The sequence below is a fragment of the Apis mellifera genome, linkage group LG3 (genome assembly GCF_003254395.2).
Source record: "Apis mellifera strain DH4 linkage group LG3, Amel_HAv3.1, whole genome shotgun sequence".
In the NCBI taxonomy this organism is placed as follows: Eukaryota; Metazoa; Arthropoda; class Insecta; order Hymenoptera; family Apidae; genus Apis; species Apis mellifera.
In genome coordinates, this window is record NC_037640.1 from 6,679,182 (window position 1) to 6,705,848 (window position 26,667).

Below are 26,667 nucleotides of genomic sequence, written 5' to 3' on the forward strand. Positions count from 1 at the left end.
AGAGCGAACGTTCATCGTCAGAGCGGAGAAGCGGCAAGCGGCGAATCAACGATAATCAAATCGTTTCGCGAGAGGAAACAGTTGGAACGGTAGGAACAGATGTTGGGAGGATAGTAACCTCGTTCGAGATCTCGTGCGATTTTCGTATCGACGAAGTCGGTATCGATCCGGGTAACGAGCGGACCCGGTAACGAACCGGAGGATTGAAATTGCGGAGAATAATGACACAAGAGGAGGGACAGAGAGGAGGAGGAGCAGGGCGAAAGCGTAACCGCGAGAAATATCCGAAAAGCCGGTAGTACCAGGATCGTAATCGGATCTTGAAAAAGGGAAACAAATGGATCCAATTAACGACGCCCATACGCGGAATATTGAAAATATCGGGCAAAGTAATTAAAGTACACACGGCCTCTCGTTCGTTCGATCCCTTTAACAAATTGATCCCCGATGCGCGCGCAACTTTCGACGACGACGAATCGACTCGCGTCAAAAATAATATCGCGGTGTAATAATAATATCGCGGGGATAAATGAAACGAGTGAGCAGCGTCGAGTAGCCATACCATTTAGACGACAAGCAAATGGTGACGACGCGCGTTCATTTCCTTTGAGCATCTTTTCGAACGGTGTGGAACTACGATGGAAAAACAAACTGTCCCTGTCAGCGAGGGACCGACCCCACTGATTTATATCGGCCTCTATGAATTATCGATCTATTTGCGGCTCTCACATTTTTGCCGTGTTTTCATCCTCCCTCCATCCGTCCCCCCCTTCTCCTTGCTCTCTATTCTTTCGAGGTTCTCTATTTTTTTTTTTCTTTTTCCCCCCTCTCGTCATTTCAAGAATAGTTGGGAAGCTGTAGCGCGTAGATGAAATTTCTCGAATAATATATAGGCGGATTATTCGACCATTCTCGCCGTTCTGTCTCTTTGTTTTTTGTCAATGGACGTTTAACGATGGAAATTGGAACGTTTTTTAAGCATTAGTGAATCAAGATGCGATTGCTTTCGAGCAATGATCAAACTCGAGGCTTGACGAGGGAAGGCGATGAAATTTCGGCGATGTCTCCTTGTTTCGATTCATCCCGTTTAGAAAGGCGAAAATAAAGCTGTCAGGTGAGGAACAAAAATAGGGACTTGCGCAACAAAGCGGTTTAGAAATTGGTCGATCCGTGACCAGCGGACACATACAGTGATTCCGGGAATAGAAGGCAGAGAGTCGGGAGGAGGAATATTGTGGAATTCGTGAAATCGCGAGCACTATCGTCATGGGATTTATTTACCCGTCATCGATTATCGATATTCTGCCTCCAGCTCCGGAATCCGTTTTCTCGAATTCGTTTCCTATACACCGATGGATTCTCCGGATAAAATTTCTGTTGGGAAGAATTTCTTCGTTTATCCAACTTCCTATTTTTTCTTCTTCTTCTTCTTCTTCTTCTTTTTATTTTCGAAGGAATCCGTCCTTGGACTCTTGGACATCGAACCGACTACCTACGTGTTTTTACCGTTGCTTTACACGCTAATAACATCTGGTGGATATCTGTTCCGTCCAATGGTATACAATTTTTCAATTTGGATCGATGTTCGAATAGAATTTGCGCTCTTGTTGAAATCTTGTTGCTGGATTCTGAGTTAATAAATCCTTCTCGATCTTAAAACTTGGCTACTGGGATAAACAAAAGAAATATATAACGGAGAAGAATTATTTTAAGAGAAAGAAAAAAAAGGGATGATTTAAAGGGAAATATATAAATGTTAAACGTTGGTATTGTATTATCTGAACCCATTGAAACAATTTCTGCCTTTTTAACGCTATTCCTTTAACTTTTTAACTTAACTTTTTTTAACTCCTCTAACTACTCCTTTAAAATTTTTTTTCCTTCTCGCGAAATTATAATATGAACGATACAATCAGTTAATTTTTAAAAAAATAAAAACAATTTCTCATCTCGATACGTCTCGAGAAGTGATTATGAGAAAAAAAGGAAGAAAAGAATATTGCGTGAATACTCGAATGCTTTCTAAACTTTTTTTAAAGCAAAGCGAGTTTAAAACGCATTCCACGTACTCTGATAAGCCGTTCGGAATACAAGAAGAAAAGCACGGCGAACTAGCCACTCTAACCAAGTCGTTCACCCGATACAAGCATTTCGCGTAATAGTTTAATCGTTAATGGTGGTCGGCCTTCCTTCGAGTTCCGGTTGAAGAGTAGCTCTCGCGTTCCCTCGTTTCCCTCCGAGGATGAGTATGAATCGAACCGCAACGCCGACCGTTGAATCGGAGGTCGTAAAGATAAACTGATTCGCCATTCAAGCGATCCAAACGTTTATTATTGAACACGTAGTCAGACTCGGGGCGAACATCCAGATATTTAGAGCGTTTCCAGGTCTGAGTTGTTCCTCGCCACTCCAGCTGTTCGCATCAATAATATCCGGCGAATTTTAGATAGATGGAGAATTTATCGTTTTATTATATACCGAGGCGACGAGATTTGTTTAATTCTCGTATGTAATGTAATAAAAATATAATTCCATCTCTTACGAATATTAATATTTTCATGAAAGGATTTTTATGCCTTTTAGTAGTAATCGATGAAACGAGAGAGGTTTAAATTGATACTTCTTGATACTTTCTTTTTTTTTTTAATTAAAATTTTCTAGATATGTAATTTGCATTTGCCGGTATCCAATCTTCTTTTTCTTTTTAATTAATTTTCGATCAATATCATCGTATTAATTTGTTTGGATATTAAAAATTATCGATTAAAAAAATTTGTAAACGAGAGAAAACATATTTTCCAGATGACATGGCGATCTTGGCATACTTCTTCGGCCCCATCGGCTTCTTGCTCGCTGTCAATCTTCTGTTTTTCGCAGCAACCGCCCGCGAGCTAACGTGCGGTCTATGGAAAGGCGAATTCGTGAAAAGCACCACGGAACGGTAAGTGAATTTTTCCGGATCGATCGAGGCCACTACTCGACTGTCTCCACGAGAATCTTTTCCTCCACCACCTCTCAAATTAAGTTTCGATCCCGTGGTTTACCCCGCTGTGGTTCCTCCACGGTGTTCCGGCCGGTGTTGCTTGTACACCGACGTGGATATGACTGTTCCCAACCGTATCCACAAGGGAAAAAGAAATATTTACTCGAAAGCTTTCCGGGCGAATTCGTAAACGTATTCTGCTCCTCGCCAACAGCCACGCGGTCTTCTTTTCGCGTGTAAATATTTGCCGAATTTTTTTTCCACGAATGTTTCCAGATTTTTATCTTTTCTTTCTTTCTTTTCTTTTTCTTTTTTTTAAAGAATAATTTGGGAAGGGAAGAAGAAGAAGAAGAATCAACGATCTTCACAGCTTTCGAAATCGAGAGCATCGTCGTGGAAAGTTTCGTTTATCGATAGCGATGATAAGATCAACTCGTGAACTTCAAGTCAAAAATCAGATTCAATTTAAGATATTCGCTTCGTGGAATTCGATCATTATTTCGTATTGTTATAAAAAATAATCCAATTCAAATTTTATTCTTTATACATCTAATAACATTTTAGAGTTTATCAATCTTCTCGTCTTTTTAACTAGCTTTAGATAAAGTGACATAGAGATCGAACTTAATATTGTCAAAATTAAAAAAAAAAAAAAAAAGGAAACGAGACGATTTTCCAATTAAACTTGGACTTGCAATTTAAACTCGGAGCTCGATCCCATCGCTACGCACGCGCAAGACCCGGATACAAGTCCAAGTTATTTTCAGTTTCCTCCGAGTTTCTCGCCATTAGCCCGCGATGCGTTTACGGAAGAGATCGCGTTTGATACCGAAACCCTAAAACTTTCCACGGTTACTTTAAATCCGATATAATGGCCATACCCCGAATTATCTCGAGCCCTGATCTTCCGTCCGGACCAATGCTAATCTCCCTCGGTGACCGAGAGACAGTTAATAAACCGACGGGGGGAGGGGGGAAATCACCTCGAAACTTGGGAAACGCGAGTGTTTGCTAATCACGGGAACCGCAACCTCTGAAAAGTTGAACGGTTGAAACGATTACGCGGTGCTAAACTTCGAGAAGTTTAAAAGCCTTAGCTGCAATGGCGCGAGGTCAAAGAAGTTTGTTTGCAAGGGGAGTGGCGGGGGAGGGGAGGGGCGATACGCAGGAACGATTAACACAGGAACGGAGAAACAGGCGGAATATGGGGGCTTTTATTAGTCGCGCTTTATTTCGGCTCGAAGGACGGTGATTCGAGTCGATAAAGATCAAGGATAACTGGTTCCATCGGAATATAATCATCAGAGATCAGCGAACGGTCTCGATAAACGATCTCGTTCCTTGGATCGATGATTTTGAATCAATTTTCCCATCAGTTGGATTTTGAAGACTTGGAAAGTGAAAGGTATGATGGGGAAGAGTGGAAGGATCTAGAAAGTTTTGAGAATGTGGAAGGCACATATAAAAATAGGTTACGTGATGGAATAATAAGATGATAAATAGGGTTTCTTTTTCTAAATCTAGCAAAGATGTTTCATTTCGACGGAATGGGTATTTACGAGCGGGTATTTCCACTTTCGATTGCAATTCGAAGGATATAAACGAGCTGTTTTATTGGGAATCGACGAGTTTCCTTGGATGAAGTCGTATTTACTAATAAAAAGAAGAAAGACGTAAAGGAAGAATTGGAGTGGAAATTCTTTTGAAAAGAATTTAAATACGAGTTTAAATGTGCTATGTACAAATAAAATATTATCATTTTGATACTATAACGTAATCAGGTGGATGAGTTTCAGAGGAACTCGAAGAACGGATGGGCCAGATAAACCTCTCGATTCTTCGAGGGACATTCTTTGTCCAACCGGACGTGAAAATATCACGTTTCCTGTCCTTGTCTTTTGACACAAGGCGACCAGCATCCAGTTTGACGGATCACATTTTTTTTCCTTCTTCCTTTTTTTTTCTCCCGAATATTTATGCCTGGCAACCGATGACTTTTTTTCCACAGGGGGTTCAAAGGAGAATTTATTTTATCACGGCCGCGCCGACAGATATCAGGCATCGAATCGTTATTTTCCATTCGTACGCCGTCCCTTCGAACCACCTTTGCTCCCTCGTCCCTCGTCGAAATTGATATTGACGATCTCAATTTGCGATTCTCTTTTGGCCATGCCTCCCCCCCCTTCACTCTTTTCGATCCCTGTCTGCGAAGGCAGACAGAGGGACACGCGCCGACCATAATGGCGGATAGAGATTCTCTCGCGTTTCATTTTCTTTATTTCATCTCTCTCTCTTTGTGTCCACTCTGTTCTGTAATTTTCGAGAAGCATCATGCTCTTTTTCGTCCGCCACCCATTAAGCATAATTCGAATATTCGAACCTGTTCGATGTTGCGCGATGCAAGGGGTGAAAAAATTATGGTTTATTCCCTTCCCTCCATCATACGATTCCACGTTTGATCTAGGGAATTCTAGAGAATTTTTAAGTGCGAAAAAATTATCGATCGATGAAAGATTGCTTTTTGGTTTGGAAAAGGCGAGTAAATTGAATTACAAGATGATTTTTATTTGGAGGATTATTCGGTTGAATGAAAATATCGTTGAAAGTATTTGTTGATCTTCGATGCAATATTTCTATATTCGAGGAATTGCGATTTTGAAGAATTGATCAGGTGATGATTCGTTTCGATTTCGAGCGAATAAAATTTTGAAACGTTTCAAGATGGAGAAACTGAATTGTGAAACCTTAATTTTTACACGGATGCGAGACTCGTTTGTCGTTTCGATGAAGAATAACATCTTTTTAATTCGAATAAAATTTCGAATGAATTCACACGAGTGTACAATAGAAAACGAACAAATGAAAACTTTTTTAGAGTACGAAAATAAATATCAGACGTAAAAATAGGAACGCCTGTGATCTCTGTCAAGGTTAATGCACGGATCTATGTTGAAGCAAACTTCGCAGCGGTATATATTTAAAAAAAAAATATTCGAATCCCGAGGAAATGAAAATAGAAACTCGAATAGAAATAGATACACAAATACTCGAAACTATTTCTCTAAACTCTCTACGATCATTTTCTAACAATATGTTTCAATAAAATTGAATAATAAAATTCTTATAAAAATGAAAAGAAGAAGAAGAAGAAGAAGGAGAAAGCTCTGATTATTATTGCGTAAAATATTTCATCGAACAAAAACAATATCAAGACCGGCTGTTCGAGCTGAATCTTCCAAATTTCAAAAGAAAAAAAGAATCATTGAGAAAAAGAGAAAATTACGTTCATTCACGAAACGGTGAATGGTCGGCGTCGCCTGTGGTCTATCTGTTCGCGATTTAAAACTGGGGGCGTCACTGCCAAAATAAACGGCTCGCAAATAAAGTTCGGCGGCGATGTGGTATAGCGCCGCTCAAAGGAGGCGCAACAAGAAGAAAAGGAGGAATCCCTTTTGAATTATGCTCGACCCAGGAGCGACAAGGTTACCGGTTGAATAAACGTGATAAAACACGCGCTATAACCGTCAGCCGGACAGATGCGGTCTCCATGATTGCATTTTACGTTCCTCCGTCCCCCCTCCTCTTCTCTTCTTCCTCCTCTTTCATCTCTCATCGAATTATTTCTCTTTCTCGAATTCGTCCTCGCATCGCATGTAAGAGGCGTATAAGATCGTAAAGTGGAGAGGTTAGGTTTTTGTCAGCACTCTTCAGAGAAAACGGAAGCGAGTAAAAATCTTGTATATTGATTCACTTTTGAACTTTGACCATTAAGTCCTTCCATAATGTAAGAAATGAATTTACTTTATGGCCACGGTGGCAATTTTTCTCCTATCCTTCGATTTCTCTTCCGAGTCACTTGTTAGAAAGTCATATTTTTACCGTTTTCTTTTTCTCCGTGATGCGATTAATTCTTAAAATTGAAACGTAGTCTTCGTAATCTTCGATCCCGTTGTGAGCGATTCGCGGACAAACGTCCATTGTTTTCAACATCGATCTAAGAATAGTTGGAACTCGTTGAGGAAGCGATATTGAAAGTATTATAATTCCCGTTAATCCGTTAGGGCAGACTCGACCCGATGTTCTCCGCGATGCAGCCGCAAAGTTTTCTCGCAAATTGCAATGGCGGATTGAACGCGTTTCCTCTTTCTTCTTCATTATTCAGCGATAATTATAATAAAGAACATCCAAGTGATGATAATAAAACGCCCAGACGAAACGTTTCTCGTTAAACCCGTTTTCGCGAGTGTAACGAGCGGTCGAAGCATCGATATTTTCCTTTCTCTCGCTCTTTTTTCTCCCTTTTTTTCCTTCTTTTTTTTGTTATTAATGCTGTCGATATTTTCTGTTCTGAGACAGACAACGCTAACAATCCGTATCCATCCCCTCTGTCTCGTTACGTCAATTAACACATCGGTGGATCCTGCCTCCTTTCGAAACGTGGCATTAATTAATTTGAAGCGTCGAACAAAATTATGAACGGGAACCGAATAATACTTTTTTACTTCCTCTTCTTGTTCATTGCGTGGATCCATCATCCTCTTTTCGCGCGATCCTTTTTTTCGAAAAATTCCTCTTCTCGATTCCTCATCTCTCTCTTTCTCTCTCTTTTTCGTGAAATTTTCTTAGAAGTTTACCAGGACCAATCCTTGCAGTTCTCTAAATATAACGAGCAGTAAGTTACAAATGATGTATAAACTTTAAACTGTTTACTTTGTCCAAGATCCAAATAGATAGTAAATCAGGAATATCGTAAACAGGAAGAGTCTAGTCCCCATAAAAGAAGAGATAAAAAAAGAGAAAATTACATTATAAAATCCTGTATTTCTGATTATACGAATTCGTTCATACAAATAAAAAAATATATATTAAATTGATTCTCTTATTTGCTTCCTAGGCGAATCGTTCGTTAAAAATAAGACAAAAATCGTTAAAGTTATTGCAGTTATTAACCTTTTTCACCATATCTTATGATTCACAGGAACGAATACGCCGTTTCACGAAATAGACGCTTATCGATATATAATTTCACAGTAATTTTTAAATTAGCCTCGAGGACACAAGTATATATACTCTCTACGCGATTTACATAATACGCAGTAATCTCGCACGATTTCGTATACACGTTCCTTTTCCTCCCTACTTAAAATTCGGCCGTTAACCGCCCTTCGCCCTTCGCCTTCGTGCAAAATCGATTTCACGCTCTTCGATCGAATCTACCTTTCTCTCTTTCGCCTTCCTCTTTCCTTTTGTATTATATCGCCGATTCCCGCAGCTGTTCTCATACAGGTGATCGACCGTTTGTTTGCATTCCTTGGTCGGACGGGTCTCATGCTTATCACGCGTTTCCTCGCCCCCTCCACGAACCAACGAGAGAAAAAAAAAGAAAGAAGGAGAAGGCTCATCCTGCACGCGCGAGTTCACATTCTGACTTCGTGATCGCGCGTCTAATCTTGCTTTCTGTGGATACGATTAATTCCCCGGCGGGATTCATCCACGCCCATTTCTCGAGAGCGGTAACCCCGTTTTGTATTTTCGCTGTTTCGGATTCAGAGGCATCGATGCACGGCGTTGAATTTTTTAACCGATACCAGAACCGATAAAATTTTCAAACCGAATAATATTGGACAGGAGCCGAATACCGGCGGCATAACCGGTGGATCGATAATAAAAGCCTTGCATCATTGATGACGGAATCCCGACGATATTTCCATTAGCCATCCCCGCCCGGTACCGTTGTCAACTGTCCACTCTTGTATTTGTAATTCGAAAGATGAATAATTTTGCACTTGTTTTTTTTTTCGTCTTTAACACTGTAAATCTATTGCGTTTAATTTGTTCGTTTTCGTTGAAACTTAATTCGATTAAAAAAGAGAAAGAAAGTATAGAAAGAAACGATTGCTAATCGATTTCGAACAAGATGAATAATTTTTTTACCGACGATATATATTCAATTTATGGAAAATAAATTTAATTTATTAATGTTATCCTCGAACGATTACTTATTACTCAGGTAGCAAACAATCGATCGAATTTCAAATAAGATTGTGAATGAATAATTTTGAAGGATAAATTTAATTACGAAACGCATAGAAACGATGTAATTTATTCTCGAAACTATTAAAAAAAATTAATCGATTTGAAGCAAGATGCTGTGTAATCATCTCTTAGATCAATGCTCCGTAAAACGTGTTGTGCCTGCTTCTTCCCTTTCTTTCTTTCTTTTTCTTTTTCTTTATTATTATTATTATTATTATTTCAACCGCGTATTAAACCGTAATTATCGCGATATATACGCAACACGGTTTCCCCGTAATAGCTGGATACAGAGATCTTCTATTTTCGCCGCGTCGTCTAATTGTTACGAGCGGGTAACACGCGAACATGCGCGGCTTCCAACCGGTGGTGGGCCGAAAATAACGCGGCGACCAACCGCGACGTAAGAGCGGAGAGGAAAACTGGTGAGAAAGTTCCGCTTGTCGCGTGAAAATTTGACTCCGCGACCCGATTCCACGGCCAATTTTTCCGCTATTGCCGCTAATTAGAGTCGATTTTAAAAGAAGAAAAAAAAAGAGAGAGAGAAAAAATCAACAAGATAAAGATATCTCAGATTCCTTGCGAGAACTTTTCTTGTTCTTCCGTTTGAAATTCTTTTTTTTCTTTTTTCTCCAAGCTCGACGCGTTAATACGAATAATAAAAATTCGGTAGAAACGAGATACGTAGCGTTTAAAATCCGGCACGATCGATGGAAAAAAGAGGACTGGTGGATGGCCTTTACGATAATAACACTATAATTTCGCGAGCCGACACTAATGTAACTTGGCGCGAATGCTCGGCCGGAACGAATTAATAATGCTTTGACTTTGGTCACAATGCGATGCATACATTACCGGGCAACGTGTGTCACGGCGGTACAAACGGATACGTTTGCGGCCTGATTTATGCCCGTCGTAATTGAACACCGCGCTAATTGAATCGGGTCGCTTTTTGTCGCCGGGAATTCGCGGTTGCTACCTGTGCACCTGTGTTGCCCGAGAAACGTTCGCGTTATAAAACGTGAAAAGTAATCGCTCCTCTTTTCGCGCCACGAAATTGCGCAATTGGAAAGATATGGAACAATAGAATTTTGTTGAATCTCTTACCTTTCGAATTCCTCTCCTTTGAACTTTCCACAATAACCCTATAGATATAAATCAAGCTTCTCGAAAAAAATTCCTTTCACTTGCAACTGTATTATAAACGCCTTGGATACTCTCTTTCTGAAGCGAGGCGAGCAACCCGTATCCTCTGCCGTACGATTTCTTTCGACCAATTAACTTATCACCAGACCTGCTTAAACCTTAATAGATCCTCCTCCTCCTTGTATTCCCTTAATAGATCATAATCCGTCCGAGGATCGGACGGAAGATGTGGCACGAATGACCAAGACCCTGATGTTTCTGTTTCCAGAGCCGCATTAGGCCGCGTGTGCATGAAGCTGGTGGTCGTGATGGGCGTCACCTGGGTGGCCGACGTCGTCTCGTGGGCGGTCGGTGGCCCTCAATACATCTGGTACTTCACCGACATGATAAACGCGTTCCAGGGAGTGCTAATCTTCGCGGTGGTTGGCTGCCAGCCCCAGGTCCGCGCCGCGTTGAAGAGGATCTGCAACAGGAACCCGAGGACGAACGCCGGAAGGCAGGGAAACGGGCTGAGCACTACCAGTCACGGGATGCCCAGCATGGGCGACAGCGTCATTCAGAATCCGAGCACGAAGACCGCCCCGCTGGAGACCATCTGCTAAGCGACTCCCTCCGACCGGTGGCAGCGTTCACCTCCGCTTCGGAGATGGCCGCACCATCGTTTAGTCGACGAGCGCGGAATTCGGTGGACAGGAAGCGGCGCCTGCTCGAGACGCCTTGCGAGGGGGAAGTTTGGATCCCTCGAAACACGTTAAACAGACGCGGAAGTTGATTGAGCGGAAGAACATTGTATACGAAGCGATCAGCGCGCGAAACGTCCCATTGATAGATCGGTACCAAGAAGCAGGGAGGATTAATCTATCAGATTCGGAATTAAACCCGTCGTAAAACAGAGGAGGATAGTCCTCGATTGATTTATTCCGAGTATCGGTCAAAAGAAAACGCTGGTTTCCTCTTCTCTCTAAATAATTTCCAATAACGTTAACATGTAACGCGTTACAGATATATTGAGAAAAGAGGGAAAAAATATTGTCGAAAGAAGTGAAAAGCAGTGTTGATCGATAACGCGTATTCCCTCCTCAAAGTCACTTCGAAAGGGGACAGAAGTTGATGTTAAAGGTTCGACGACCTCGAGGCCTTGAACTTGAAAAAACAGCCGGACTTCCTCGACCGCTTCTCGACACGACGACACCCGTTCCACGAGGATTGTCTGGCCGCGAAGTAGGCTTCCTCCATTCGCGTTCTTAAACTTCTTCTCTTCTCTCCTTCTCTCTTTCCTCTTCGAGGTCGTCAACCTCGGCGATACACGATCGCGAAGAAGCACGCGTGTGACGCCGGCCGTGGTGGTCGGTCGGCCGCGCGTTGCGCGTCCCCCGTGGGCCAGGTGGAAAGCGGCCATAACGCGCGACCACCGTCACTTTGAATAGTTCATTGTCGCGACGGGGAGCAGCACAATGGAGAGCGGAGGAAACAACGCGACAAATATTCATAGAGAAGACCCGTCCCGGTTCGAGTTACCTCTCGAGGGAGAACCGCGTTCCTCGCTACTTACGCCCCCACCTTTCGCTCGCGTCAGATCGTCTGCCTAGATGTCGTCGCGATTTGCACTTTGAATCCATCTTCTTTCGTCGATTTCGTCTTCTTGTTCCAATCAAGTGAATCTGACGCGAGAGTCCGTTGTCCGAACGATAATTGTACAACTTTCATATTTGTCACATCATTCGATTAGAAACGTTGGTCGCGATATTAATATTCGTTCAATTTTTTTCTTTTTTATTATTGATGTGTACGTAACGTCTCCTTGTTTTTTCGATTGAAAAAGAATCGAGTTACAGAATCGTTCACGCCATTGATAAAATCGGCCAATATTCGTTTTTAATCGAGAAAAAGAAAGAAAGAGGATGGGAAAAGGAGGCTGCAAACTGAATTGCGAAAAACGAGAACGATTTATCATAGATTACACAATGATTTATCATATGTGTACGATCAAGTGCCGATTATACGCGCAGATGAGCCGAGTTAACGAGATGATGTGCGGCCGATACGAGACGCCCTGTTTCGATATTAATAAGTGGCGCCAGCCAAGTGCAACGAGATCGACCGCGATTACGGTCGAATTTTTGTTCCCCTCGCGACAATAAGGGATCATCGATATTAATATAGCTCATCGATCGAAAGGAGTCGGTTCGCTTCGCTTTGGTTTTACGCGACGCGACTCGGTGCATTTCTGCAGAGGACGTGACGTCGATGATTTTGGAAAAATTCAACAATGATCAACAGTCGTGAGAAAATTGAAAATTTTGAGCGAACGAGGTCGATCGTGAAATTGAACGTGGATGGCCTTGACCCGTGTTTGCAACCACGGTGCGTGGAGAAAGGACGAACGATGAATTCCGTACTTTCTTCTAAGGCTCGCCCCCGCTTCGTTATTCATCGAGCGTGCCTGGAGCCACGAGCGATCGCTCTTCAATTTCCTTTAGCATAAATTTGCATTGGCATCGCGGCCCGTTACCATCGCAGCCTCGCCATTTAATTCGCGTTGAATTCGAAGTCTTATGAAACGTCGTTCATTTCGGTCGCACGTCAGTTTCTTCGATTAAACTCTTCCGATTGTTTCCTTTCTTTCTTTTTTTTTGTATCCAAAAATCATTCAGAGATTTACTCTCGTCGACTGTTTGTATCCTCCTTTTATATCCTCACATTTATCTCGACGACGGACTACGAAAGGAACTCGAAGGAAAGTATTCTCACTGCCACAGAATTCAATATTTCAACGAGAAGAACTCGAAGCAACGGATTGTTTTTCAAATCGAGTTGCGGAAAAATTTTGATAAACGTTTACAAAATAAAACTCGTCGATTGTAAGCACGACGAACATGTTGGTTCGTTCTGCTTGAAACAGAAACGATATATATTCTTTTTTTATACTTTGATACCGCATGGACATGATTTTATATAGATGATACTTAATACGGGGATTATCGATTGAATTTGAATGATCAATGCCAATGAGCATTTCTTTCTTTCTTTTTTTTTTTTTTTAAGTACGGATTAGTCACGCTTTCACGAAGTCAAAACGTAGGTAGGTCAGGGCATAATGGACGACAACTCGTGACAATACACATTAGGAATTCAATGCCTTCTGAAATGCCTTCCAAACATGGTGTTCAACGTGCCGAATTGTATACAATGGAGAAACAAGCGGAGACCGTATCCTTCTCTCGGTTCTCCTCCTCTCATCGCGTGTACGACGCGAGATTGCTATTTCTCCACGCGATTTCCGGCGTAACTTCCGATGACATTCCTCCACAGATTCATTCAACTTGTGATCACGAATTAATTAATTACGCCTGCTATTCTATGCGCGAGGCATCGATTCATAATACGATAGAACTTGATTTATACGAATTCATATATGACAATATGTCTGTCCATTATTTATATTATTTTTAAGTTTTTTAGTATTCGAATATCTAGAGTTTAAGCGTTCACTCAATTGTAGCTTATTTCTTCGAATTATACAGTAGTTGTACTATAGTCCGTTTTATTTTATAATCTACGTATAATCTTCTTCTTTTAATCTTTTCCTTTAAGAACATCGATTATATTCTTTATTATTCTCGAAAAGCAATACGAATGTCATGGGAAATCGCCGGGTGCGATAGAACGCACCGTATAAAAACCGTCTCACGTAGAGTTAGGTACCTCGCACTCGCTCGAGTTTGCTATTCTTTAGACCACACGTTCGCGTAGTTTCTCGACACGTGAACGAGAGTAGAGTAATCATCGTCATTGTTTCTTCAGGTGCATTCAAGAGACTGAGCCATGTACCCTTCGCTCACGTTAAAATCGAAACTATCCGAACTCTCCTCGAAGATACTCGACAGTGTTTTCCAAATACGAACTTCCTTCTAACTTCCTACGAATCGGTATCAAATCTTACATATATATAAAACATTTCTGACTTCGTTTTTCGATAACAACACCTTTCGATAAATAAATAAAATACAAATCTTTTCTCGTGTTTTGCGATCAAACAGTGTACGATGGATCTTCAAATAGGACGGATAGTTTCTCTAAAATCATATTAGTTCCTTTTTTCCTCTCGTTGTGTGGATGATGACAAGTGGAACGCCGGAAGTTGTCGAAGTTTCGAAGAACTTTTCTTTTTTTTTGAACAATGGAGAAATGGGAGACGATACCTCGCCAACATTCGCGTCCACGTAGCGTGCGTGTCGTGCATGCGTGCACATATCGGATAATTGCGTGTCAATGCGAGCGTGTGAACGGCACAGTGTAATTAGCGAGCATTAACGAGCATTAACTTCGTTATAAATCCCTTGCTGTGTATAATCGGTGGCGGACGAACGGTGGCGTAACGAGCCGGCGACAATTGTAAAATTTCCATTCTGTCCAATAATGTAATCGGGAGCAAAGCAAGAGAACGAACTAGGCCGCCGTGTTGTTCCGCGTTATTATATCTGGATCGATTCGAACGTTCAAAGATCAATTGCATAGATCAATTCTCGGCCAATCGGCCAACTTGCTCGCCGCCGATCGAATGCTCCGTTACGCTGTTGCCTTTCGGCTGTTTGCCTGCCCCATCTTGCATCTCCTCCTCGTGTAGATAACATTTCTCCCGTTCATTCGTTACGTTAAAAATGTAATTTTATCGTTAAGTTAAGCACGGTAGCTACGTGTATAAGTTATTATTCGTGTCCGTCGCGCAAGAACCGATTCGAAAGAAAAAAAAAAAATATACGCGAACAATTATTATGAAAAATCGTAAGCCACGATCGTAAGACGGATTTCGATGTACATTAATTCAACATTCAACGTATGATATATTCGATGATAGTTCGTTACGTAGTTAACATAATATACGAGATAAGAGGAACAACGTAGCCTTAAAAATTAATTTATTCGGAGTAGTCATTGTTGGCGTATGAACAATAAGAGGAACGTATAATATATATATATAGTATACACGTATACATAAGTACACGTAAAAACGTATATATATGTATATATATACGGTATACGGTAGCTTGCCAGTATAGAGAGAAGTAGAATTAAGAAGAGAATACGTGAATCACGACGAGGGCACGAAATGGAGAACGTCGAAAAGAGATAACGAGCGTGGCGATCGTTACGGGAGAAAATCCTCACGATCAAGTGGAGAGACGCTTATTGAGGACCGCGTGCCTTCGCGTAATTTACGTGCGCGCATTCGCAGCGCGGAAAATCCAATGTTGAATTTAACATCGAGGACGTTCCAAGTCGCGGTGAAACGCATTCGGTATGCGCGATCGTGACCGGTTGAATATATTGGAAAGTCTTTGAAATTTTTTTTTTTTTTATCGAAAAGAAAGATGTTGGAATTGAAGAAAAGAAAACGCGTCGTTGATTATATATAAATATATATATATATATATATATATATATATATATATCTCCTTGATTCGATATACTCGACTCGATATTGGATTCTTGGCGAGGCGAATGAAATTTCGTAAATTTGGCCAAAATAGTTCGTCACTTTTTGTATATTTTTTACCGCGTATGTAGAGGGAGGCAGCGAAAAGAATCGTTTTTATCGTGGAAACTGTTACATCGGGTGGAAAAGGATTGATTCTTCGGAGGCTATATTATTGAGAGAGACAATAGTATTAACTCGTCGAGAGTGTTAGAGGCGAGTTTGTGGCGAGCTCGTCTCTTGGCTCGATTAGAGAACCGTGTGAGAGAGAACAGCCGGATTACCATGGTAGAGAAATTTATGATTACAACGACCCTGTACTACGGCCAATCGTACACCATTCCTGTACAATGTATCGTAACAGTATTTACTATCGCACTAATGGTAATAAATGATAACTGTTAGTACACTTTCTGTTTCCATTTTCGAATTTTTTTCGATTTATTGTCCAATAATCCTAACCCTGTTCATATACATTAGAAATCGTTTTTTTTTTTTCTTTCTCTTGAACATATATTAAAATATTCGTACACGTATATATGTTGATTATAAATGCATACTAGAGGTTATAAAAAATCGTGCAAAATTTTTTATTCTTGAAAATAGAAAAATTTCGTGTGCCATCTCTTCTCGGATTACATTCGTCTAATATATAAAATCGAAATTTCTGACAGAGAAAACTTTTGTCCGAATTTATAATTTTTTTTATTACGAGATAATTGGAAAAGAACGAAATTTTTCTGATTCTTGAGATATATGAGAGGAGCAAGAATATTTTAGGGAAATATAATCTGAAAAAAGATGGTATGTGAAAATTTTCTAGAATTTGATGTATTTACCTGTTTTACATTTTTATCCTTCACTTACTTAACTCTTTGTCCTGTCACATTTACAAGAATTAAACTTGTTTTTAATCATTTTCGTAAATATTTAATTACTTGATATGCATTTTGATTATTTGATATGATATGATTGAAATTGATATACTTATCATATTTTATATTTATCGTTTTTAAGATCTCATTATAAAAAATATGTAAAATATATATATAATATATATAAAAATATATAAATATAATATACATTCGAAATTTAAACCGAGAATATAAAAATCCATATTTTTTTTACATTGAAGGTTAAGAAATATTGTAGTTTTGAAAAAGAAACGATGAAAGTGTGTTCAATTGACATCTAGTACCTCGTTTATAATCACGCGCCAAAAGTATAAACAAGGAGAGCAATATAGTGGGAAAAGGACAGAGATAAACTAAAAATGTGGAAATCAGCGCCATCTCTGGAGTGCCGCAAATGAAACAGAATAAAAAAGGATAAAAGATAGTGAGAGTAGGATGGAAATAGAATAAGATTTGACTATTGGCGCCATCTCTAATCTATTATAGGATCTATTATAAGATATCTCTTCAAGTAGGATAAAGTAGATTAAGAATTGAAAATCAACGTCATCTCTTAAGTATTAAATTAATTTTCTAGAAATACGTCAAATCGTATTTTTATCGTATCTTTATTTTCTCTCATTAGTTTGGTTTTCTTTGGCTATATTTGCTCTGCAAAATTTATCAGGATTCCAGGATTTCACTAATTTTTTCGTTTACTAAAACAAAAATATAAAAATAATTATCAAAAAGATATGTATATATGTATATTAAAATAGAATACATATTTATGCCGGTGCGTGAACGTGTGATAAAAATTAAACGGATTAAAATTCAATTTTATTTATTACACATATAATATATGTATATTGATATATGAAGTAAAAATCCCTAATATTTATTATTACCTAATATTATTTACATTGTTACATTAATCCATTTTCTATTCTTTCCCTCCAAAAAAAATGAATCTTAGATTTTTGATCCTAAGATTTTTAAAAGAAATACATGTACATACATGTAAATCAAAATAATCCTCGTCTTATACGATCTTAAAATTTCCTCTAAAATTCTAAACAACGTGAAAATACCGCGTGTTTTTAACGAATAAATTGATTACGCTAGTAATCTTGTAATAACGTTTACTTTGAGTATGCTTCATCAATTTAGTGAGAAGTTTGAAGCTGGACGAACCCTTCCTAATTCAATCAAGCAACTTGCCTGTTATGTAACTCAGACATTAGTTACGTTAGCCGAAACGGAAACTACAATTGCATAGTAAGTTAGATTATTATTCTAGTTTTATTAAACGAAAGAATTTTACAAATAGCTACGATTGAATTTTGCCTCTTTTGCATAAATTCTAAATTATACGAATTGATACGTAAAATATTAGTAATTTTATAAATTATTTGTTTTAATGCTTGACGTATAGACTCGATAATTCGATAATTTTTATCGAACAATAAATAAATTTCTATTTAAAAATATAATAAATATAATAATTGATTTATGATATCTAATGATATTTATGATATCTAAGTCAAACAAGGCGACATTTTTAATTTTTTGTTTTTAGCAATATAAATTGAACGGTTACGTTCAATTACGTTCAAACGGTTAAATAATTTTTTAAAAATTTGAATTGTTTTCGATTTTAAGGCAAAATTTTAATAAATATCTTCATTTCGTTTTAAATAAAATTTTTTAAACTATTTATTTAAATTAATACATTATCATATTTTATTTTATATTAAATTCATTTTTCCTTATATAATGTATTAATCGTAAAATAGCACATGGAGTAATTCCTGAAATTCGAGTGGCTGCAGCAATCTAAGAAGATAAAATAGTAGATAATATTACAATGATAATAAGAAACAATGCTATCCAAAATATTTCCTTCTTTGGTATTATATTTGTATTATATTGGTATTATATTTGTATTTTGTACTTACTGTATATGGTTTTATTTCTGAGAACTTTTCTTTCTCCTCTATGGATAAATTTAGTTGAGGCCTATATTAAAACATATTATAATTAATTATTAAAAAAGATATTTATGTTTAATAAATATCAATTTTTATTTCATATTCAACTTAAATTAAACTTACATGTTATAATCGATAGATGATGGAATGATCATTTGTTCGTTTTTGCGAATTTCATCGATCTCTTCTTGCAATCCTTTAATACTCGGTGCATATATTGCTTCTATCTGTATTTTATGATCATAACAATCAATTATTATTTATATTTATTTAAAAATATTTATATATGTTTCTTTGCAAACCTTTATTCTTTCTAAAATGATCGAATCCTGCGCAAGATGTCCAAATCGATCCGGAAGCACTTTAATAATCATATCGATGGATACCATGTTATTACGTAATAAATCAAAAGCGGATTGAACATTAGTATTTTTAGTATGTTTAAAACCGAATAAATTTTTCCACTTTGAATCAGAATGAACTTCATTTTTAAACAATTGTATACTTTCTTCTAATTTGGATAAAATTGTTTCTGTTTTTTTCATTCTTTCTTCAGATACACAACCAATTTCATATCCTTTTTTGGTAAGTCTTTGATCTGCGTTATCTGGTCGTAGAACCAATCGATATTCGGCTCGACTAGTAAACATTCTATACGGCTCATTTGTTCCTTGCGTAATAAGATCATCGATCAAAACACCGATATAGCCTTCCGTTCGACTTATTATTAATAGGTTTTTATTAAGAACCTATCAAGTAAATATTTAACAAGAAACAAGAATAAATTTCTTCGTTATTAATTTGAAAAATCTATAACATAAATACATAAATATATAAATCTATAATATAAAAGAAACCTTAGCTGCTGCATTAACACCTGCTACAATTCCTTGTGCAGCTGCTTCTTCATAACCAGTTGTACCATTTATCTGTCCAGCAAGAAATAATCCTGGAACTTTTTTGGTTTCTAATGTAACATTTAATTCTCTTGGATCAATATAATCATATTCAACTCCATAACCTGGTTTCACTATATATAAGATTATAAAATTATATTAGAATATTATATTGAATGTAAAATATAAAATATAGAATATTGTATTTGAAATATTCTAAAAGCAGAAAATTAATTTTACCCATTTTTGCATTTTCTAATGCTGGAATACATTTAATAAGTTCTTCTTGTTTCTCTGCTGGAAGTGTACACGATAATCCAGCAGGATATATTAAAGGCGAATCTAGCCCTTCTGGTTCTAACCAAATTGGATGTTTATGTCCCTTAAATTTGAGAATTTTGCTTTCTATGCTTGGACAATATCTAGGACCGCATATTTCTTCCGTAATATGTAAATTACAATGCATGTTATCTTTTATAATTTTTTCTACTTTTTCCGTTGTATATGTTAAGTAACAGTTCAATTGTTTTTCTACAGGCAACCAGACAGTCTCATTCATAAATGAAAATGGTGTAGAGACTTTATCTGGAAAACGGATATCACATTTGGAAAAGTCTACAGTAGATTTTTCTATTCGCGGTGGTGTACCTGAAAAAATATTTAAAAACAATATAAATAAATTTAAAAATTTTTAATAAAATATAATATAATTACCAGTTTTTAATCTTCCCATTCTAAATCCAATATTTTCTAATGTATTAGCTAATCCAATACTAGGTTCATCCCCAAGTCTACCAGCAGGTCTTTTTTCTAAACCAATATTAATTTGTCCTTTTAGAAAAGTACCCGTTGTTATAACAACTGCATCACTATAAATTTTTGTTCCATTCTCTATAATATGATTTTTATAAATTTTTTATTTTTTTTTTTTTTTAAATTAATAATATTGAACAATAATAATCCAATTCAAAAGTAAACATACTAAGAATTATTCCACAACATTTTGGAGAATCTCCATGTATGATTAAATCTTCTACAGAGGATTCACATATTTGCAAACCAGGTGTATTAAAAAGTTCTTCCTGTAGATGTTTTTTATATAATTTACGATCTATTTGAGCTCTATAACCCCACACAGCTGGTCCTTTAGATCTATTTAGTATTGTATAATTAATACCAGAAAGATCACATATACGACAACAAACACCATCTAAAGCATCTATTTCTCTCATAAGATTTCCCTTTCCAATTCCACCAAAGGATGGATTACATGACATCTCTCCTATAAAAATGTAAATTTTTATTCAATAATCTTTAATATTAATAATAACTAAAAATAAGTAAAAATAAATTTATACCTATTGTACTTTTTTTATGAGTAACTAATAACGTTTTTGCTCCCATTCTAGCAGCTGCTGCACAAGCTTCTGTTCCAGCATGTCCACCACCAATAATAATAACATCAAATTTATGTTGATCATTGTTAAATGAAATATTTCTTAGAAAATAAAGAAATCCTTTTTTATAAGTTTTGTTTAATGAAGATAGTCCAATCTTTTTATAAATCATTATCATTTTATCATTATCATCTTATCAAAATATCCTAGGATAAAAGAAATAAATCATTCTATTAAGTATTTATTAAATTGTTTATTTTAATAATTACATATACATCTATATAATATGTGCATAATATATTTATATAATAATCTTAAAATATAAATGAATAAATACATAAATAGTAATATAACAAAAAAAAGAAATTTATATATTTATTTATATAAAGAAAAATGTAGAATTTTTTTAAGAAATAAAAAATTCAGTAGTTTCTAATTTCATAAATAAAGAATTATATGTAAGTGCATCTCCAAGTTTTGGTAATATTAAATTTTCACATATAGTTTCTTTATCTATAAAATTTGTATTTTCATATTTCAAATTATTGATAAACTCTATGACAAAGTTAAAACAATTCATTGAAACTTCATCATAATTTTCAGATTTCCATTTTGGATCTTTTATCATTATTTTTAGTGTTTCGTTCCAATGATTGACCCAAGATGGAGGAATTATATTTATTGCAATACAATTCATCCATTTTGAATAATCATTTACTACTAAACCAACTTTGTCATATTCAAAAACGATTCCTTCTGAATTTGTTACTCCTATATGTAAGTCATTTACAATATGATAATCATTCAAAAAATTGCCATGAGCTGGTTTTACAACTATAGAATGTGGTTCATATGCTGCATTTTTATAAGGATATGGAATAAGGAAAGGTATTATTTTATAATCTATAATTTGTACATGACAAATTGGACATATTTCTGGAACATTTTTACAAAATACATTTTTCCTACAGCAGTGTTGAAAACATAAAATTTTTGAATCAGAAGCCATTTTAATTTATTTCAATGCTATTTTATGGAAAACTCTAACACCTTCTACAAAATGTTAGGTTATGTCATGCAGTGTTTAGCAACCAATGAAGAATCTTCAAAAAAGAATCAAAATCCTTATTTTTATATTTAGATAAATTCATGCGAAAAAAACTACAAGTAAAATTTATTATATTAAACAAAAAATTTAAAAATTATACTATTAACAAAAGAAAAAAATAATTTTATAAAAAGCTACATTACCTATTACAAGTTATAATATTCGTCTGTGATAGTATCTCTTTGTATGTAATTAATATACACTTAACAATAATTAATATATATTATATATTTATATATATTTCTAATAAATTTAACATTTTGTAATAATAATAAGGTAACAAAGATAATAAATGATTATCTATGATAGCAGTTGATATTCATATCGTATATATCTAAAATATTTATCTTATAAAAATAATAAAGACAATATCTATCTTTTTTATGATATAAATATTTAACTAATATAAATAGAATAAAAAAATATTAACATTTATTGCATATTCAAAAGAAACAAATTAAAGAAAATGAAAGTTTAAGAAAAATTTATGAATAAAAATTTAATTAAAAATCATAGAAAGTAAACATTTTTCCGGATATAAAATATTTTTTAAATTGCGCGTAATTTTTAATTTTAATACAATATTAAAAATTATTATATTTAAATATTTCATATTTCATATTTGAATTATAATATATAAATGACCTTGTAAACGCTTCAAAATATACCAAACATTCGACATTCGACTTTATCCGCCGAGATACGATTACCGGTCACCAGTCAGTTTCGCTTCGATCGTTGTATTGTTCAGACGTGTCGAAACCGTATGCGTGCAATTTCGTGTATAATTTAATTGCATTTCGTATTTAAAATATTTATCTTGATTTATATTTGTAAAATATTATTTATGTTTACGTGATGTATATTTATTCGCAAGTGTTTTAAGTATATTCATTCGCGAGTGTAACAAAAAAATAGTGACGAAAATTTCGCGCGTTTTATGATTTTATTTATGAGTGTTGGTACATTTTATTATCATTATGAACGGACAGGAAATTGCTATTGCTGTTGGTGTGCCATTATCTACGAATGGTAAGTCACATGCATAAATGATTTATTTTTTTAAATATAATAATAATATATTTATAGTAAGCATAATGATTATGAATATTTTGATATTCGAAAACATTAATATTTATTTCATGATTTAGGTTAGGATTTTTGAATTCATATTTTACAATTTCAAGTCTTTCAATTTTAATTTTATTACTTTTTATTTGATTTTTGATATTATTTTAATTTTAATTTTGCAATTTTATGCTTTTTAATTTTCTCGTTTTTTAATATTTTAGTATTTCATATTCTTTACATTAGTTTGAATTTTGACACACACACATTAATAAATGTATTACGTATTTTATATTAGAGTCATAAAAACGATTTTAATTTTGAATATATACAAAAAAGTATTTCGATGAACAGATTTTCTTATAATAATCTAAAGAATTTTTATTTTTTTCTTATATATTCCATATTTTTCATAATTAAAAAGATAATTACTTATTATACAAAGACCAATCCTTATGTTTAAAATAATTAGAGAAAATATTATCATAATAATATTTTTTTATTATTATTTTTTTTTATTAATCAACAATATTTGCGATTAAACGATCGTTTTTATTTGCATTCTTCGATCAATGATTTAGTCTCTACCTTGAAATGCGACCAATATTACACTTGACTAGCGCGTTCCCGCCCTTCCCCCACTACTTAGTTCTCGCGCGTGCCGTATGCCGTGATAGCGCTGCCATAGTAGCAGCTGATCCATGGTACGGTATGGAACAGTCGTGTTCGTACCGCGTTTCGTAGTGTGTTTGTACCGGTACGAGTGTACGATGTTTCTCTGCCTTTCCTAGTTTTATCATAGTGAATCTTGTGCACGGTATTCGTGATAAGTGACTATTCTGAATCTAGTGTTTGATCAATTCTTCTGTTGACACGTTGCGAAACAGTGAAAGGTAAAGAGGGACGAGCAAGAGAACGACGAAGGACGAGCAAGAAGAATCCACCACGATACGTTTATCACGAAAAACGGTGAGTTTTAATTCTATGTCGTTCGATATATACAAACAAAATGCTGCGCAAAAACATATAGTAAAAAGTAGCTAGAATCATGACACGTGCGTCAATATTATTCTTGAGGACGATCGTACAAGGCGCACACGTGAGACCGCGTACCCTTTCGAGGTGACTGACACCTGATGCGTCAATGACCATACCATGCGTATGAGTCGCGTGTACTTGGCTTCTGTTTTATGATTTTATATCTTTAGATTTTAATAATATCTTATTTGCAAACTATATTAGGAATTGTTGAAGTAAAACGTGATTATCGTTTAGAATAGGCGCGGGTTTTTATGATTAGTGTATCGTCAAAAGGAGAAAGATAGGTTATGTCACAAATGCCAACATTTTTTAATTGCGGGAATTTTTGAATTTTTGAATTTCGTCTCACGATAAATCACTCTCATTTACACATATATGCGTATTTGTCTAGTCAAAATGTATCTTAAAATTCAATTCGTATTTCTTATCATGTTCATCCATCATTATTTATTTCGTTTTCGTTGGGAAGTGTAGTTCAAGGTTACCCGTATTGTCATTTATAGACTTAATGGAGATTTATTATATATAGTTTCCTCTTCAAAATCATCTCTTTATACATATATGTATTACAAAGAAGAATTCTTGCATAATTTAAACGTATATTTTTACATTTTTGTATTATACATATATGTATAAGTATATTACATATATTTTTTATATGTATACTATTATTCAATTTTATTCTATTAATGCAATCTTTTACAGAAAAAATTAGCAACTAAATATTTAAATTTATATTTTCATACGATTACATAGATAACTTTCTATTATAGATGAATTATCATACATTATGTGATTTATAGAAAAAAAAAATATCAGTCAGGTTAAAACTTTTATTTCATAAATTTTAGTATAGAATAACGTGTATTATATTATTATTCTTATTTTTTTTTAAAGATTTCTATTCTTTTTTTTTTTTTGTATGTTTTATACAATAGAATTTATGTTATATGTGTAGCATAAAATGATTAAAATGTGTTTCAATATCTTTCTAATGCAATTGAATAATTGTTTTGAACGATATCGACATTTTATAATGATATGACTACGGGGCCGCGTTTTATCGACTAAAATAAAAGCGGAATAGTTATGAAAATAAAAAAAAAAAGGAAAGGAATGAAATAGAGAAACAGAAGAAAAATAACGAAAAATAAAGGGGAACAAAAAAGAAATATGAGTACACGTGTCACACTTGTAAATCCAAAATTATTTCCGACGACGAATTTTCCTGCAGAGTTACTACGCGTGCGCACCAACGTACCGTTGAAACTTTATGGAAATTTTGGAACATTCGCGCTTACCCCTGGGTGCCTCGTTTAAATTTCATTATCTCGAACATCGGCTAAATGATACGTCTTTCGTTCCCAACATAACTTACTTCATCTCTGTTGGATAAGAATTAAATGATAACAATTGTCGCTTGAAATTTTTGTTGCAATTGAATCATAAGATCATAGATAGATTGAAAATTAAAATAGGGAGGGGGAGGAAATTAAATTAATACAATTAGGAAAGGAAACTCAAAAATTTTGTATATATTTTTACTTTATAATTATTTCTCGTTCGTTTATGGGAATTTAATTGGCCAAACATAAAGCATTCTCGATAAAATATTATATTGCAAATACATAGACGTGCGTTTTGAATCGTCAACACACGTATCAAACTATGTACAATGGGCCGGTTTCCGATATTTGAACGCGATACACCTCCTGTGGTCGTCGAGTTTGTCCATAAATCAGGAAGTGCACGCGAGTACACAACGCGGATGGTTACACCCTCTCGTAATGCATTCGTGCACGCTCCAAAAATCATAGATAGGTTTAATTTTTTTTTTTTTTTTTTGACGAAATCGTAGACAGTTGGACACTTTGAAATTTTGTTTTGCTTGGATTTTAGAAAAGTTTAAAAGAGTAGCGAGATATAATATGAGTGGAATTAGAATGTTCGACTAGAAAACGGATTAATTGTTTAGAATAAACTATAATTATCCTGAAATTCAAATTTAAATTTAAATGGTTCACGAATAATATTTACATTATGTACAGCAAATTATTGAAATTGGTAGATAATAGTTTAAGATGATTTCTATATTGAATTTCTTAGATGTAAATACATAATATTTATAATACAGAGTAATAAAACTATTTACGAGAAGATGATTACATTTCGTAGGTATCTGATAATATTTCTAGATTATCTTTACATAATATTTAGATGTTTGCAACACGCGAATATATCTAGTAGCTCATCAGCAATATTACGCGCTTTGTGCATCTAAGAATAGATTCTACTTCTTCGTGCTATTAAAGATATTTAAACAAGTCGGAATTTCATCGAAATCATTCATAAATCAATTGTGCACGTCCAACAATTTAAAAAACAATCGTGACGTAAATTATAATCTGCTAGAAACTTCTGGATTGATAGTTTTATTAAAAATCTTTTTTTTTTTTTTATATTAAATGTAATTTATTACGTTTTAATTTATTACGTTTTATTACGTTTACTTTTCTCCGAACAAATAAATTAAAACGGGTATTAAACATTACATAAGATTCACATGATGCTACTAAAATTAAGTTTATCAGTCGATTAATTTTATAATAAGTAGAATTAAATAGCATAAAAAGCA

The 26,667-nt window shown here is 35.2% G+C and overlaps 3 protein-coding genes across 7 annotated transcripts in view; 2 read left to right on the forward strand and 1 right to left on the reverse strand.

The window, feature by feature from the left end:
* The window catches only part of LOC724853 (probable G-protein coupled receptor Mth-like 1), a 148,812-nt gene extending 132,765 nt beyond the window's left edge, over positions 1-16,047 (forward strand). Inside the window, exons 6-7 of the mRNA XM_001120757.5 lie at positions 2,803-2,941; positions 10,431-16,047. Coding sequence (XP_001120757.4) covers positions 2,803-2,941; positions 10,431-10,764 — 473 coding nt within the window. The 3' untranslated portion in view covers positions 10,765-16,047. The remainder of the gene's footprint in view (positions 1-2,802; positions 2,942-10,430) is intronic.
* A 2,175-nt stretch (positions 16,048-18,222) lies between these two features.
* LOC410941 (protein MTO1 homolog, mitochondrial) lies at positions 18,223-22,099 on the reverse strand. Its single transcript, XM_394417.6, has 10 exons — positions 22,067-22,099; positions 20,777-21,021; positions 20,401-20,700; positions 20,133-20,309; positions 19,659-20,066; positions 19,380-19,552; positions 18,825-19,271; positions 18,646-18,749; positions 18,490-18,550; positions 18,223-18,367 (listed from the first exon to the last, which is right to left on the reverse strand). The coding sequence occupies exons 2-10, from the start codon at positions 20,991-20,993 to the stop codon at positions 18,275-18,277; spliced, it is 1,980 nt and encodes a 659-aa protein (XP_394417.5). The 5' UTR covers positions 20,994-21,021; positions 22,067-22,099; the 3' UTR covers positions 18,223-18,274.
* Positions 22,100-22,687: 588 nt separating this feature from the next.
* The window catches only part of LOC552278 (protein-tyrosine sulfotransferase), a 163,882-nt gene continuing 159,902 nt past the window's right edge, over positions 22,688-26,667 (forward strand). For 3 of the 5 annotated variants that reach the window (XM_624654.5, XM_016911329.2, XM_006560871.3), the window contains exon 1: positions 23,672-23,960. The gene's annotated coding sequence lies outside the window, so the exon portion shown is untranslated. Of the gene's footprint in view, positions 22,956-23,671; positions 23,961-26,667 lie in introns of those variants that run through there. The other 2 variants (XM_006560870.3, XM_016911331.2) reach the window with 2 other exon arrangements.